Source organism: Equus quagga, unplaced genomic scaffold (assembly GCF_021613505.1).
Source record: "Equus quagga isolate Etosha38 unplaced genomic scaffold, UCLA_HA_Equagga_1.0 146_RagTag, whole genome shotgun sequence".
In the NCBI taxonomy this organism is placed as follows: Eukaryota; Metazoa; Chordata; class Mammalia; order Perissodactyla; family Equidae; genus Equus; species Equus quagga.
This window is the reverse complement of record NW_025796728.1, coordinates 6,045,741-6,061,797: the sequence shown is the minus strand read 5'-3', so window position 1 is coordinate 6,061,797 and position 16,057 is coordinate 6,045,741. Positions and strand designations below refer to the sequence as shown.

Here is a 16,057-nt window from a genome sequence, read left to right as displayed (position 1 = left end):
TTTTTATGAAGAATGCCAACTACTTTCAGGCAGGGATACTTACTGTGACTAACATCATATGAGACAATGTAGCTGAAGGTACTTTAACTCATGTTCTTGGCTGATGACACTAACTGGAAAATATGCATTTACCAAAAATATCCATTAAAGACTAATTTTTGGGGGCTGGTCCTGTGGCTGAGTAGTTAAGTTTGTGTGCTCAGCTTCGGTGGCCCAGGGTTTCGCCGGTTCAGAGCCTGGGCACGGACCTAGCACCGCTCATCAAGACATGCCAAGGCGGCGTCCCACATAGCAGAAGTGGAAGGACCTACAACTAGAATACACAACTATGTACTGGGGGGCTTTGGGGAGAAGAAAAAAAAAAAAGACTGGCAAGAGATGTTAGCTCAGAGTCAATCTTTTAAAAAAAAAAAATTTATAGTACAAAAGAAATATTTGCTAAGGGAAAAGATTTACCAGATGATATCTCCAAACAGAACCAATCCTATCTAAACAGGATCTAAGTGAAAAGTTTAATCCATTTTCAACAACCAGTACCTGAAGAGCTGTAAACTGGAGACTGGAGAGACCCAAGGGTGGGGGGGGGCAACAAAGATAATGGCCATTCCAGCCAGGTGGTTTACAATATGTTATCGTCTTCTAGAGGACCTCTTTTAGAGGATCATTCTACTTGACAGAATTCATCTGTCATTTGCTTATAGCTTTGATCGTGGAAAGAATATATGAGAGCTTTAAAATACAACTTAGAAGATTGGGATAAAAATTCAACTCATTTATAAAGTTTTTTTAACTGTACATTGACTATACCTTTAATACATAAGATAAGGCTGCTTCCGAACTATAAATTTTGAAAATTTTATTACTTGCTTTTTGGATAATCAAGAATTTACTATGACTTAAGATAAAAATTGACAACTTTCTACACAAGAATTTGATAAAAATAAGTAACTTCTACTTAAATCATAAACAGAAATAAGTAAGTTATTCTAATAAGTATTGATAAAAATGCAGACTTATGGACATACTACCAAAAGAAGAAAAGTTAAATATAGACCATAAATGTCCTTTTTATGGTTTTGGCTCAATTTGAACTCATTTAACCTCTGTCAGGCTATCGGAGTACAGTCTAAAAAGGATGAAACAGAAAAAAAAATGTTCATGATGATGGTATCTTGAAAATATATATCTCAAGGACATAAAACAAGTTTTACTTTAAAAAAGCGAAAACAAAAAACTAGAACTAATAATATTAAACTGTGTTTCCCAGTGATTTACTTTTATCTTTCAAAAGGTATATACTGAAATAAACTTCCATTTACTAATAATTCTTACTGTTTTAGATGTAGTTAACCTAGATTTTCTTCAGGAGCTCATTAATTAGAATCCTTTAAGATTCCTGTTGGCACTTTTTAGTGATGGCAGAAGAAAAGGTAGTGATGTGAATGGAATTTGAAGAATTACAGATGATAACTACAGGATTCATATCCTCCAGTACATCTTGAAGTGATATAATAACTCAATGAGGATGTGGCAAATGTATAAAATTACATTTATAATATGTTTAAATTTCTGAATACTCAATTATTCTACCCTATAACAAAAATACCTTACTATAAAATGAGGTCCATATATGGCCCAGAACAAAATCTCAGTTCCATTTTTCTCCATATTGAAGGAGGCATCCTGACAGGCTGATATCCTGAACCTCTTCAGAAATACATACTCTCCAAAGTGGAAAATATAGTGTCCTCAAAAAGGCAATGCAGCGAGTCTTTTATGAATAGTCTGCACTTCAAAATGTTTCAGAAGAGCTTAGAGAACTAAATACATATAATCATCTACTTCCTTTCTATTTTATATTTTCTTTAACATACCTAACCTTTTTGGAAGCAATTATTATGGTATGAAGAAAACAGAAATATGGTTCAGATCATAAATCATAGCCAGTGTTTACTCTTCTTCTATAAGGCAGTAAAACAGTGGACAGAAGCCCAGACTCCAGACAAGCCTAGTTTGACTTAGCAGCTCTGCTCACATATAAGCTGTGTGGCGTTGGTTGGGTAAGGGAGTTAACATCTCTATGAAAGCCTGTTAACTCATCTATAAATGGGATTATAAGAGTAGCTACTTTAAAGAACTGTGAAAATTAAGTAAATCAGTAAGTATAATGTATTTAGAATAGCGCCTGGTCATAAAAGTATTGGTTATTATTAAATATCTTATTAAAATCAACTCCACTACAATGTAAAAATTTTCTGTTAGAAACCAAATTGACAAAATCAGACAAGTAGAGAGGTTTATCTGGGGATCGCTGGTACTAGAAAATGGCAATGTTAAATGAATCTCTCGTAAAACTGCCATTAAAATATGTGGATATGAGGATTCCTTCTGTTAACTTTTTTAAGGAATCTAATATTTTTTATGAAATCTGAAGGACTCTATGGAAATATATGTGTAGAACACCATCAAAGAGCTCTGTCTTATTCACAACTCATCACTAAGATAGTCTCTGCTTCTATCTGTCAACTTACTAAGAGGCTAACAATTTTTCAGTTTAATTTGATATATTTTGGCTTGGTAGAAAACTGGTAATTTAACTGATAAAAACATAAACGACTGGAAATAATCTAAGTATTTAACAATTAGCAAATGTTTGAGTAAATTATGATATGTCTACTTGACTATTATATAGCCATTAAAAATGCTTTTGAAGAATAGTAAGAAAGGAAAATGCTTACAACATATAAGTGAAAATACAAAACTATATACACATGATCAAAATTTTGTATTAAAAATTAGACTATTTTTGCTGTTTGCCAAACTTCAATCATTTGTGTATCACCTTCAAGATTTCTACCATAATCACACATTTACATGAACTATAACTTACTGGTTTCCTTTAAACTAATTTTTTTTTTTTTTAGGAAGGTTAGCCCTGAGCTAACATCTGCCGCCAATCCTCCTCTTTTTTGCTGAGGAAGACTGGCCCTGAACTAACATCTGTGCCCATCTTCCTCTACTTTATATGTGGGACACCTGCCACAGCATGGCTCAACAAACGGTGCGTAGGTCTGCACCTGGGATCTGAACGGTGAACCCCAGGCCACCAAAGCGGAACATGTGAACTTAACCACTCTGCCACTGGGCTGGCCCCGACTGATAATTTTTAAGTTTATATACTACAATTCATGAATATGAGATGCTGAAGACTGTAACACACACCATTATTTTATGTACCACAAGAAAAAATGCTACCAGGGCTGGCCCAGTGGTGTAGTGGTTAAGTTCGCATGTTCTGCTTCTGCGACCCGGGGTTTGCAGGTTTGGATCCCAGGCGCAGACATAGCACCACTTGTCAAGCCACACTGTGGTGGCATCTCACATAAAAAAAAATAGAGGAAGACTGGAACAGATGTTAGTTCAGTGACAATTTTCCTAAAGCAAAAAGAGGAAGATTGGCAACAGATGTTAGCTCAGGGCCAATCTTCATCACACAGAAACACACACACAAAAATGCTACCAGATAAGCTATGACACCAATTTTAAACAAGTCCCAATTTCAGATAAATGTGAATAAAGATATGTCTTAGAAGCAATAAAATATGGTAACATCTTTAAACTTGTCAAAGCATTAATATCCATGAAATACAGGTTTGACTGGTTCAGTATGTTTTTTCTAATACATGTTAAACTCCTAGTTACTAGACCAAAAAGATTAAAATATATATTGATTCATGTAATATCAGTAGTACACATACTGCATACTTTGTGAATTACTGACCTAGATATTTGACTAATTACATAATGTTTTCATATCTGCTGTATGAACACAGGTGTTTTATAAAGAGTACCCCATTGGACAGCTTGTTTATGTGTGTGTATTTATATGTGGAGTTGACTCTTAAGCAGGGAATGGGTTCTAAACTGAGTGTAGTCACACTTTCCTTGAAAGTGTCTTAAATCACCCATTACATCAAGCAGAAGTGGTTTTATATATACAACCTGGTACGGTAAGGTTTAAGAATTATTGAACTAGGTTGCAGGAAGAAGCAAAAGGAAATACATATGCAGAAGTCTGGGCAATCAAACTCTTGATTACTTACAGAGTTTATTCTACACTGTTTTTGACATTTAGGCATTATAACTTTAAATATGGGAATAATTTGTTTGAAATTGTTAAGATTAAATGAGATAGTGAGTGACCCATCTTATCCTCTGATTAGGTTCTAAACATAGCTTGGAGATGGGGGTGAGACAGGTAAACAATGAAAAGAAAATCATAAGACATATTCATTTCGTTTTGGGTTATTTAATCTTGTATATTCAATATGAAAGTAAAATATTTTATTAAATTTTGGATTTCAAGAAAAATCTTGTTCACTGAAAATATGGATTGAAGAGATTCTCTTCAAGAAAAAAAACAGGAAACTACTCTGAAAACTACTATTATCTGAGGTGAGACATTTCTATTCCCTTGAAAGAACTGGCAGCTGTCTCAGCACATGCCAGTTTTCAATAGGCCACAGGGCAGCATAACTCCACAGTTATATTAAGTTTTAAAATTGTCATCTACAATAGAACATTCTCACAGTCTGCTTTTGAAATTTCAGTGCTCACCTTTAAAGTATTTCACAGTTTTAACTCTTAATTCTAAAGTAGCATCTTCATCACACACAAAAATAGTTCGAGGATGCTGCTGGAAAGCTGAAACAGTCCACATGTGGTTGACTCCTTCTTCTATTGCTTTGTAGAGAGCAAATGCCTTGTGTGCACCTGTTATGAGGATCATTACCTGAAAAGTTATGAACATTACTTGTTAATTCTTAAAACATGTTCCAAATGGCTAAGAAGCTCTCTTTTTTTTCTTTTTTAAAAACAAGGTCTCTGGCACCAGTATTCTCCTGGAGGTCAAATAAAAATTAACAGCTCCATATTTCTTCACAGTTCAAGGTATTTATTTCTACTCTTTAAGGTAACAGGCAAGCACAAAGTTTCTCTCTTCTGGTTTAACAAAGTAAAATAGTATCTTGTTATGGAGTATTACTGAATATAGAATAGTGCCTAAGATTATTAACATATTAAATAATGATGTACCGAAGAGACCTGGGAGAATGAAGAAAAAGAAACAGAAGGGCTGTTTTTCAAAATCAGAATTACATGTCAACAAAGAATTTTATACAACCAGGAATGATACACCAAATTGCTCTAGTCCAGATAAGCAATAGATATTACTTTGGAAAAGCAAAAGACTGTAAAATAATGCATATTTAAAGAGTAATCTACAAAAAGAAACTTTAAGACTGTTTCACTGAATATGTGCTAATCTACAGTTGTCCTGGAACAAAAACTAGATTTAAAGAAGGAGTCAGGGTCTACTTAAATGCCATTAAGCACACGTGACTCAGGATATCCTTATGAACTATAGAAAATCCAAGTTCTTGGTCCAAAATCCCTAACAGCCTATGAGATAATTCAAAGAACATGTGCAAATGTGAGTAAGTATATATGTGTCAGAATGAGTCTTTATCATTTTTAGCAGTAAATCTATCCTATTTTACAAGTTAATCTAAACAGTTTATGTACTAAATCTTTAAACATGATTTTTTTCTCATTACAATTGTTACAATTGTTAACTAAAAAATGAATGTTAAGGTGGTTGTAATTCTAAAATATTTATAACAATATAAAAATTCTGAATTGCATATTTTATAACCAGACTTTCTTAAAGAGGGAGGAAATTAAAGATTAATGAACCAGATATTACTGTATATCTTTTATTAAGATTCACTACTTGTTTTCCATTTTGACATCTTGATTAATATCAAAGCCCATGGATGCATTAGAATATATATGAATTTCTACGCATGTTTTTATTGATACTTCTTGTTCTAAAGTATGAGGATCTATCAGTGAAGAATTTAATATGCCATCACATATAACTAAAAGCATCTGATGTTTAAAACAAAAATTAATCATGTTTGATATAGTAAGGTAAGCACAACACTGATTAATGGATTTGGTAATTAGTTTCCCTTGCTGGACATTATAGCAATTTTATTTTTAAGACTGATCCATGTGTTACAGAGGAGTTTTTAAAAAAAACAAAAAACATTCAGGTTGTTTGCTTTATCCTGTCTTCTAATCCAGAATCTTTGGAGTTAGAACCCAGGAATCAGGTCCCTTGAGTGATTATTATGCAATCTGGCAGAAGTTCTTGGACAAGCACTTGTAAAGTCTCTATAAAGCTACTTTAACACACACTGAATCAAATGAAAATATGTGGTGATTGCTGCATGATGGATATGTTCTGAAGTTTAATTTATTTAAGGAGTTTTAACATACGATTTGGTGGTTTCAAAGTTAAACACTGAACTTAGTTAGCACTTTCCTTAAATTATCTCATTTAACTCTTTAAAACAACACTATGAGATAAATACTATTCTTATTCACATTTTACAGATAAGAAAACCGAGATACTCTGTAACTTGCCCAAGGTCTTGGTAAGGCTATGCTACGAACAAGAGACCTGATTCCAGGGTCCACATCCTTCACTATATTATATTGTCTCTTGAGAGACAGAAACTGTTAAAAAGTCCACCAATTAGACAGTATGAGCTAAGTCTTTCATTACTGAAGCAAATATTATAAAAGGTAATGGGAGAGGTGGCAACAAATTTTAACATCAAACGTATACTAAGAAAAAAAATGACAAGACAATCAAACACTTATTGTTGAGAAACAGAAATACATAGTGAGGCTAGCATTAGCATTATGAAGGGAGTGGAAGGAAAGGAGGCTAGTAGAAGTTTGGGGTGGGATGAAGAATTAGTGTATGTGCATGCCTAAGACATGTACAACCTCTGAGAATTAAGAAGAAATATCTGGAAAAGCAGAAATTGAAAAAAAATTGCTCTCAGAATATGTGGTTACTTCTAATCTACCTGTTCCACCATTCTCAAGGAGAGTATTTCTCATATGGAAAAGTTTTAGAGTAGCTCCTATGTGAAACCAAGTCTTAAGGATAAGCAAAAAAGCTCCACATGGGGGCATTTCAGACAGTTACGGAGTGGTCAATAAAAAGCTAGAAATTTGGTAAGGCTGGAGTATAGGGAATTAAAAAGAAATAGTTGTAAACTGGCTGAAATCTGAAATGCAGAGCCTTTTTATGACAAACAGAGGCTAGGCCTCATCTTGTGATGGAATAATAGGGAATCAGACTCTTAATTAGATAGATGAATAATAACTGAACTGTTTTTGAAAAAAATAATTCAGGCTATAACATAGAGAATAGATAGGTAAAGAATGGAGATAGCCATGATTTAGGATGGATTTGCAATAATCTTTGAAAAAACTGATAGAGACTTTAAGGCAGTTGTGATGCAGAGCTGGATCCTTATTTATCTCTAAGTTATCCGTGAAATGGTCAGGATTTGGTGACTGATTAGACATGGAGAAGCAGCAGCTAAGAATGGCACACGTCAGTTTAGAAATAAGATTGCTCTGAAATATTTTTTTCAACTTACTATGAAATTTCAGTCCTTGAAAGGTCTTTTTTAATATACCAATGACTTTTAGAAGAAAAACTACATTTTGAATGACAGTTCTATTTGTATGTTCAATTAGAGGTATTTATGTTAAAATCAATTACTTATTCCTCATACCTTGTCTGTACTCCTTCCTCTGAACCTCTCCCATCCTGATGCCAAAAAGGAATGGAGTTTTGGGTTTCCATATAATTTAACCACTTATAATCATAAGCTGACTATAATTTGTTCTGTTATTCTCAGGAAAGGAAATCACAGCCCAATTAAAAATTTAAAAATGAGGCAGGGTCTACTGTTCAGAGGTCTTGCCTTCTTAAATATATCAGTTACACTAGATCCAGCCCTAGTTGGCTTCTTTTTCTGCTGGAAACCAACTGGGCTATCCTCCTACAGTCAAGAAGCATATTAGATTATCCTGAGTCTCCAAAAGCAGTTTAGTGTTAACTAGCACTGCATCTTTGTCCCAATAGTCCTTTCATAAGACTATTACACTTAAAAACAGACCATATGATCAGTACGATTTTAGGACCTCAAATTGTGAAGCAGGAACAGGCAAGTGAAGTAGTACCCTAAAAGGGGTGGTGGCTAATTCTTCCTTTACAGCTCCAAAAGACTTAATTTAGTTGAGTTCTAAACATGGCAGTGAGACTGACAGAACTTACTGAAAGCTAGACAATTTATATTGAAAATAGGATGCAACCAAAATATCACTTATTTGGTGCCATAATTCCTCCAAAATCTATAGACATCAAAGGGAAAACATCAAAGAACATTTAATTCTTACTTCTCTAGCATCCATCACTGTTCCCACACCAACTGTTAGAGCCATAGTTGGCACCTTTGATAAATCTCCGTCAAAATATTTAGCATTTGCCAAAATGGTGTCCATTGCTAGTGTCTTTAATCTTGTCCTTGATACTAAACTGGATCCTGGCTCATTGAAAGCGATATGACCATCTGGACCGATTCCTTTCAAAAGAAATATACATACACACACATATACACATGAAATAAATAAGGTTGCTCACATAAGTAAGGTTTCTCAAAGTTCAACATGTTTTTAAGTGCAAAGAAATAGTCATAAACACACTTACCTTGTTTTATTTGATAGCTGAGTTTCTAATGCTGCATTAAAATATTTGTTCCTGTATTTGATTCAACAAGTATTTCAATTTTTTCCATAAGCTTAGCAATGAACTTGCATGATTCTAATAGCAGTAGAATTAAGTATCACCTTATATTAGAATAACACTTTACAGTTTATAAAGCATTTTCACATACATCATCTCAACAACAGATCTATTTAACAATCTTGTGAGATAGTCAGATTAGGCATATCTATTTCTTTCATCTCCCCCACCTGTTTTTAAGCTCAAAAGAAAACTCTGATGCTCAGGGATAACATGTGATTTGTTTTGTCACATATTGTTTGAGGTAACAGTTTAGTAAACATGGAGACAAGACTCAAATCTAAATCTTCTGATTCCTAACTCAGTGGTCTTTATATTAACACTTTAACTTCCTTGGTTCTGGTTTAGATGGCTCATTTAACTACTGGACCTCCCTGTAGTATAGTATCCTTACTTATAAAAATGTTTAGATTGGGGCCAGCCCCGTGGCCAAGTGGTTAAGTTTGAACGCTCCACTTCGGTGGCCCAGGGCTTTGCCGGTTTGGATCCTGGGCACTCATCAAGCCATGCTGAGGCGGCGTCCCACAAAGCAGAACCAGAAGAACCTACAACTAGAATACACAACTCTGTACTGGGGGGCCTTGGGGAGGAGAAGAAAAAAAAAAGATTGGCAACAGATGTTAGCTCAGGTGCCAATCTAAAAAACAAAAATGCTTAATGGAAGAATTTAAAAAAAAATTCTTCCATTTAAAAAAAAATGTCTAGGGGCTGGCCCCGTGGCTGAGTGGTTGAGTTCGCGCGCTCTGCTGCAGGCGGCCCAGTGTTTCATTGGTTCGAGTCCTGGGCGCGGACATGGCACTGCTCGTCAGACCACGCTGAGGCAGCGTCCCACATGCCACAACTAGAAGAACCCACAACGAAGAATACACAACTATGTACCGGGGGGCTTTGGGGAGAAAAAGGAAAAAATAAAATCTTTAAAAAAAAATGTCTAGATTGGACAAGAATAGTATCTAAGGCAGTAGTTTTCTTCAAACCTTTTTGACTGTAACCTACTGTAAGAAATACATTTGAGACTGCAATCTAGTACACACATACACACAAATACAATAAAAACAAGAATTGCATGAAACAATACTTACCCTTACTAGTAGCCATACAAACTACTTTTGATTACATTCCATTTCATTAACAAAACAAACAGAAGGGAACTGCTAGAGGTGACTGACTATACTGATTTTATGACCTAATAATGGGTGACAACCACAATTTGAAAACACTGTTTTAAGGAGCCCTCCTGCCAGCTCTAATATTCTAGGATTGCCTTTAAAATATAGATCAGAATATGACATTCCATACTTGAAGGAAATTGGAGGTAAATCTTCATAAAATCAAGAATCTTTCCATGGCATAAATAAATCAAGTTTTATATACATATACCTTACTAGCTAGTCAGATTTCTGGCAACTTCAATCAAAAAATAAACCCACAAGTTCGCTGAGGCAAGATATCTGTTACATTTATATCCTGCACATTTACTTTAATGATAGATAAGTGTATTTTACTGACTCAACATACAATCCTAACAAATTGTTCCCAGGCTACAACAAAGTAAAATATAACAGAGTAACCTGATTTTGAAGGAAGAAAGAAATGAAAACCTTCAGCAGCAGATATAAACTACCAAAGCACAACAATCTAGGAATTTTTAATGCAGAGACATAAAGCCAGACCAACATGTGGTTAATATGTATGGATTGTTTCCACTATTAAGTATGTTTCTGCTTGTAACTATAAGTTTTAAATTATAGATATGCATTTCTTTCTATATTTGTAAAACTGTTATGTTTCTCTGAAGTACACATCTGACCAAATATTTATATTTCTCTATGTATGTATAAAGAGGAAAGGATGGAACCAGGAAAATAAAAGTTCCAGAAAAAATAGTAAGTCCGCAAACATCAACACTAGTGGCTCTTTTGATTTGGGTCGTCTAAAAGTGTATAGCAAAGCCAAAATTATCAGCAATTGTTCATGATGGAGAGGGATCAATACATTCTCCTACTGACCATGAATATCTATCAAATATTGAGCTTCCTCATATAAAATTTATTTTAAAAAATGTTCAGAATGTTTTACAAAGCTTTATAAAACTTTCTTAAAAATAATTATGAAATCTAAAAATCATGGCTAATTCTTATTCAATCTTTAAGTCTAAACTAAGATATCAGCATCTTTATGAAACATCTCTAAAACCTCAGAGTCTGGATTATATATCTTTCCTGTGTTCCTATAGTTCTGTGGGGTAGAATGCAAACTTCATGAGAGTAAGAACTTTGTCTTCTTCACTACCATATCCTTACCATTTAGAATAACACGATATGTAGGAGGCCCTCAATAAATAACGGCTGAATAAAGGCATGGATAACTGCTAATCTTAGGTATGCTCAGTATAGTTTTTTCTTCCTTCCCCTACCCTACTCTGCTCCCCCACAACAGGCACTAGAACAATCATAACACCTTATCTCTCTTTTAGGCAGAATAATTGTGGTCTAGGGATAAGTACTTGTCCCAAGCTGAAACAATCAGAATTTCTCTCCAGAAATTCTCAAACTTGACCAGGGATACAGAAAGAAAGAAGGCATCTAGAGCAGAGACATTTGATGGTTAGCATGCAGGAGAGGGTCGATGAGTTCTTGCTTTGGAGATCTGAGGCTCCCCGGTTCTTTTTCTTCTGAAGACTTGGTTGTTTCAACTCTTCTATCAATTCTGTGAGTTACCCCAGAATCATTGCAAGTAATTCACTTTTGGTCCCATTAGTAGATTACTGTTACTTGCAAACCAAAGAATCTAGTCATGTAACCAAAAGAGTGGGTTAAAGTTTTCCCCATTGCCTTACTTTTACTTTTGAAAAACAAATTATCTTAAGATAATTGTAAAGTTAATAACGCCTTTGGAATCTACTTAGAAAACTCCATGTTTGTGTAACTGGGGTGAGTCACGAATTGCATGATACACCTTACTCCTTCTCTCAACACTTTTACCATCAGAGGAAGACTGAGAATGTTTAAGAGTATATATATCCTCCTTTCTCTTTTCTACCGAGGGAAGGGAACTCCTGCTCCATTTCCCAGGAGTGAGCAATCGTGGATTAATATTCTTGAGCTCTTCTTGTCCTACTATTTCCAATTCAGAGGGGAGAAATAGGAAACCCCATTCTGGCCTCAAGCCCAACCTGCAATCTCTAATCCAACTTTACCTTTAATAAAGCTGATATTTTGATCCCATTTGGCTCAGTTCTTAGTGTTTTTATTAACCAAACCCTGGAACAAAAGAAGGGTAAGTGGTAAGACCCAGATACCAAGCCTCATCTTGAAAATCCAATGATAACAAACCAAGATCAACAAAGGCAAAGAATCAGTGAGATTCTTTCATGAGTACACATCCAATAACAGGATATCCCCACAAGGAAACAGTTCAAGGAAAAGGCAATAAGCTAACCTTTCTCTCCCTATACACAGAGGAATTATGTCCTTTGGATAACATAAAATGTCAGACCCTGGATCATCACATGACTACAGTGAAGATGTTAATGGAAGAGGCAAGGAAAATCTCTTAAATTTTTTGTGGACGGAGAACTACAGAAAGCTCAAGACAAAAATTTGTAAAACACCAAGTTCTTTTTAGTAGTGAGAGTCAGTGATAAACATAAATAATTATAATTTATGCTCCATCTATTTCAAAGGGAGAACTAAGGTGGCTTATAGTGAGGAAATGTACCAAAAAACTTCAGGTAAAAAGTAATGAGAAGTGACTTAACGCTATGGCGAAAGAAGAAAGTTCTACTAGAAATCTTTGATAAGGGAGATTCAGCCTTAAACACTACATTAAGCTATAAATGCTTTCTGGAAAGCAGGAAAAACGACAAAATGGAGTTAAAGAGTTCTTATCAGTACCCCCCGCCCCCCCCCAACTAAATTCTACTTGCTGGCATTGAGTCCCCAAGGGATTTGTCACATGGCTCCTTATGTTAGGTCAATAAATTAACCAGAAAAAAAAGTCCTCAAATGAAGAGGTAAAAAAGGCATTTTTCATGCAGCCATTTTTAATAACAAACCTCTAATAACTACCATGCCTTTCTGTATACCAGTAAATGAATGAAAATATTTCTTGATATAACTAAGATAAATAGTTTAGGTATATTATATTATAGTACAGTCATGTGCCACATAATGACGTTTCAGTTGACAACAGACCATATATATGACAGTGTCCATAAGATTGGTACCATATAGCCTAGGTGTGTAGTAGGCTACACCATGTAGGTTTATATAAGCACACTCTATGATGTTCTCATAATGACAAAATGGTCTAACAATACATTTCTCAGAACATGTCCCTGTCGTTAAGTGATACATGACTGTAATTCTACTTGATTTTGGTATAAAGTTTAGAAAGTTTAAAGAATGCATGGGTAGTACACTCTTTAAATGTTCTCAAATATCTATTGCCCTTTGCCTTGATTTTGGCAGGCGCAAATGGTAATTATCTCAGAATTGAGTGATATGGACAAAAATGGAGTGCAAATGTTTTCCAGGAATACTGAAGTAATATTAGCAAATTTTATTTAAAACATAGATAACTTTCTATCTTAAAAAGCAAAATAGCCTAACTTGTATTCTTGTTCAGATAAAAACCATCCCATCTACACAAGAAAGTAATTGATATTGATTCTGCCAGGGAGAGATAGAAATTTCCTCAAAGAGAAAATTTCAGTCTCACTGGATACCCTTAGAGGTAATTCAGTTAAAAAAGCAGAAATTTCAAGGATCTAAGGAACAATTATTTCAGCATCTACAGTTCAGAAATAAGGAGAAGACTGAAGTAACACTTAATGGAGTATGAACTACATACCACCCACTGTACAAGGCATTTTATACAGGTTGTAATGCAATTAATTTTCACAAATTTTGGAATGATTAATATTAAACCTGTTTTATAAATTATACTGAACTTGAATGAATTTCCCAGGGTCATATAGATAGTAAGTGGCCAAAACAGGATGCAAATTTATCTCTGACTCTAAAACCCAATTTTTCCCAGGGGCAACCAACTACCTCAACCATACCTGGCCACCTCTACCATAAATTAACCTCAGTTCAGCAATACTGAAGATTGAAATTCATGTAATTTTGAGCAGTCTTCTAAGAAATTAATTATAAGATATATCCAGAAAACTTAATTTAGAGCTTTAGTATGTTTAGTTGAATACTAAAGAATCTGGCAAATACAAATTTTGGCTTCAGTTTAGTTGATATTATACTATTCTGATGGTAATTAATTAGCTGTTTTGGATGCTTCATACTGATGTCAGAAAACCATGTTGTCATTATAAAGGAAGAAACTCTTCCTCCTATTTTAAATGGTAGATTATGTACACACATATATATATTATAAATTTCACGTGTAATTTAGTCAAATACTTATACACTTTGGAGCTTATTAAGACAATTATACAACTTAATTCATATTAACTAAAGGCTGATGATAAATAAAGTCTTATACAATTAAGCAATTTAACTGTTCAGTACAGAAATGCTAAAATCCACCTGTTCCACATGCAAACTCTGAGAGAGTTAACCCTGTAATTGGGTAAGAAGGCTGGGTTAGAGTTTTAAAGAAACAGTAAAAGGAGAAGAATATCATTTAGGAAAAGAAATACATCACTCTTTTTCTAAGATATGCTAAACTGTCAATTCTAAAGAGGCAATTAGAAGAGTTTAGCAGGGATTTGGACCTGTTTCTCAAAACATAATTTAAACAATTCCAACTTGCAACCTTAAGATTATATTTTGATGAAAATATAGTAAAGTATAAATCAGTAGCTCAATAAATTGGTATTACAGATAGTCATGGGTGTTCTTTACATACTGATAAGATTTGTTTTTTTTATTTAAAGCATTTAATTCAAATATTAACAAATGATTAATGACAAAATGTTTTACATACCTCCAACAAAAAGATCAATTCCTCCAGCTTCCTTTATTTTCTTTTCAAATGCATCACATTCTGCTTGTAAATCTGCAGCATTCCCATCAAGGATATGAGCATTATTAGGATCTATATCAATATGCTTAAAAAAGTTATTCCACATATATGAATGGTAGCTTTCAGGATGATTTCTAGGAAGTCCTAAATATAAAGTTAATAAATAAAAATGTAACTATTTTCAGAAATAAACCTGAAGTTTACTTTTCTAAGACTTAAATGTTATTTAAAATATATAACCTTTCTATACCACATTCAAATTAAAAGCATTTTTATGTGGAATATATGCTTATTATATGCCAGGCATTACTTTAACCACTGTATATGCATGTATTAACTCAATTAATTTGTACAACCTCTATGGAAATACTAGTATCATCCTATTTTATAGGTGAACAAAAGCACAGAAAAGTTAAGTAACTTTCCCAAGGTCACATAGCTCACAGAGGGGCTGAAATTCAAATACAGAAGCCTGGTTCATGTGCAATTTAATCACTATACTCGACTTCTCACACAAATTTTAACCAATGGAATTGATTTATATGTTAAGCTCAACATAAATTAATTAGCCACACGACTGAAATGTTAGCCCATGTTCCTCCTCTATTCTTCATACACGCATGCAAAGAATATTGAATCATAACAGTTTTTTGGCTATAACTTAGACTACAAATAAGAATGTATTCCTATATTTAAATTTTAACACAGAGTTTAGACGCATCACAGATCTTTCCAGTTAAGTAAGTTAACAATAAATTATAAAAGCTTAATGGCTAGAAATACAGTAATGAGCCACGTAGTGACATTTTGGTCAACGATGGACAGTATATACAATGGCGGGCCTATAAGATTAGTACCATATGGCCCAGATGTGTAGTAGGCTATACCTTCTAGGTTTAAGTACACTCTATGATGTTTGCACAATGACAAATCACCTGAGAACAACAAATTTCTCAGAATGTATCCCTGTTGTGAAGCAAAGCATGACTGTATAAATAGCCTTATATTTGAAAAGTCTTTATTTTACTAATTACTTTTACATACATTTTACTTAATTTATCTCCACAACAACACTGGTTTTAACTTCGCCTTTAAGGAAAAAAAGAGGGGCCAGCCCAGTGGCGCAGGGGTTAAATTCACATGTTCTGCTTTGGCAGCCCGGGGTTTGCTGGTTCAGATCCCGGATGCGGACCTACGCACCGCTTATCAAGCCATGCTGTGGCAGGCGTCCCACATATAAAATGGAGAAAGATGGGCACGGATGTTAGCTCAGGGCCAGTCTTCCCCAGCAAAAAGAGGAGGATTGGTGGCAGATGTTAGCTCAGGGCTAATCTT

At 34.4% G+C, this 16,057-nt stretch overlaps 1 protein-coding gene across 2 annotated transcripts in view; it reads right to left on the bottom strand.

Annotated features, from left to right (window-relative positions):
* The window catches only part of LOC124232956 (glucosamine-6-phosphate isomerase 2), a 30,555-nt gene that overhangs the window by 7,372 nt on the left and 7,126 nt on the right, over positions 1-16,057 (bottom strand). For both annotated transcript variants that reach the window (XM_046649918.1, XM_046649919.1), the window contains 3 exons: positions 14,684-14,866; positions 8,329-8,513; positions 4,618-4,792 (listed from right to left, as the gene is read on the bottom strand). In XM_046649918.1, coding sequence (XP_046505874.1) covers positions 4,618-4,792; positions 8,329-8,513; positions 14,684-14,866 — 543 coding nt within the window. The remainder of the gene's footprint in view (positions 1-4,617; positions 4,793-8,328; positions 8,514-14,683; positions 14,867-16,057) is intronic.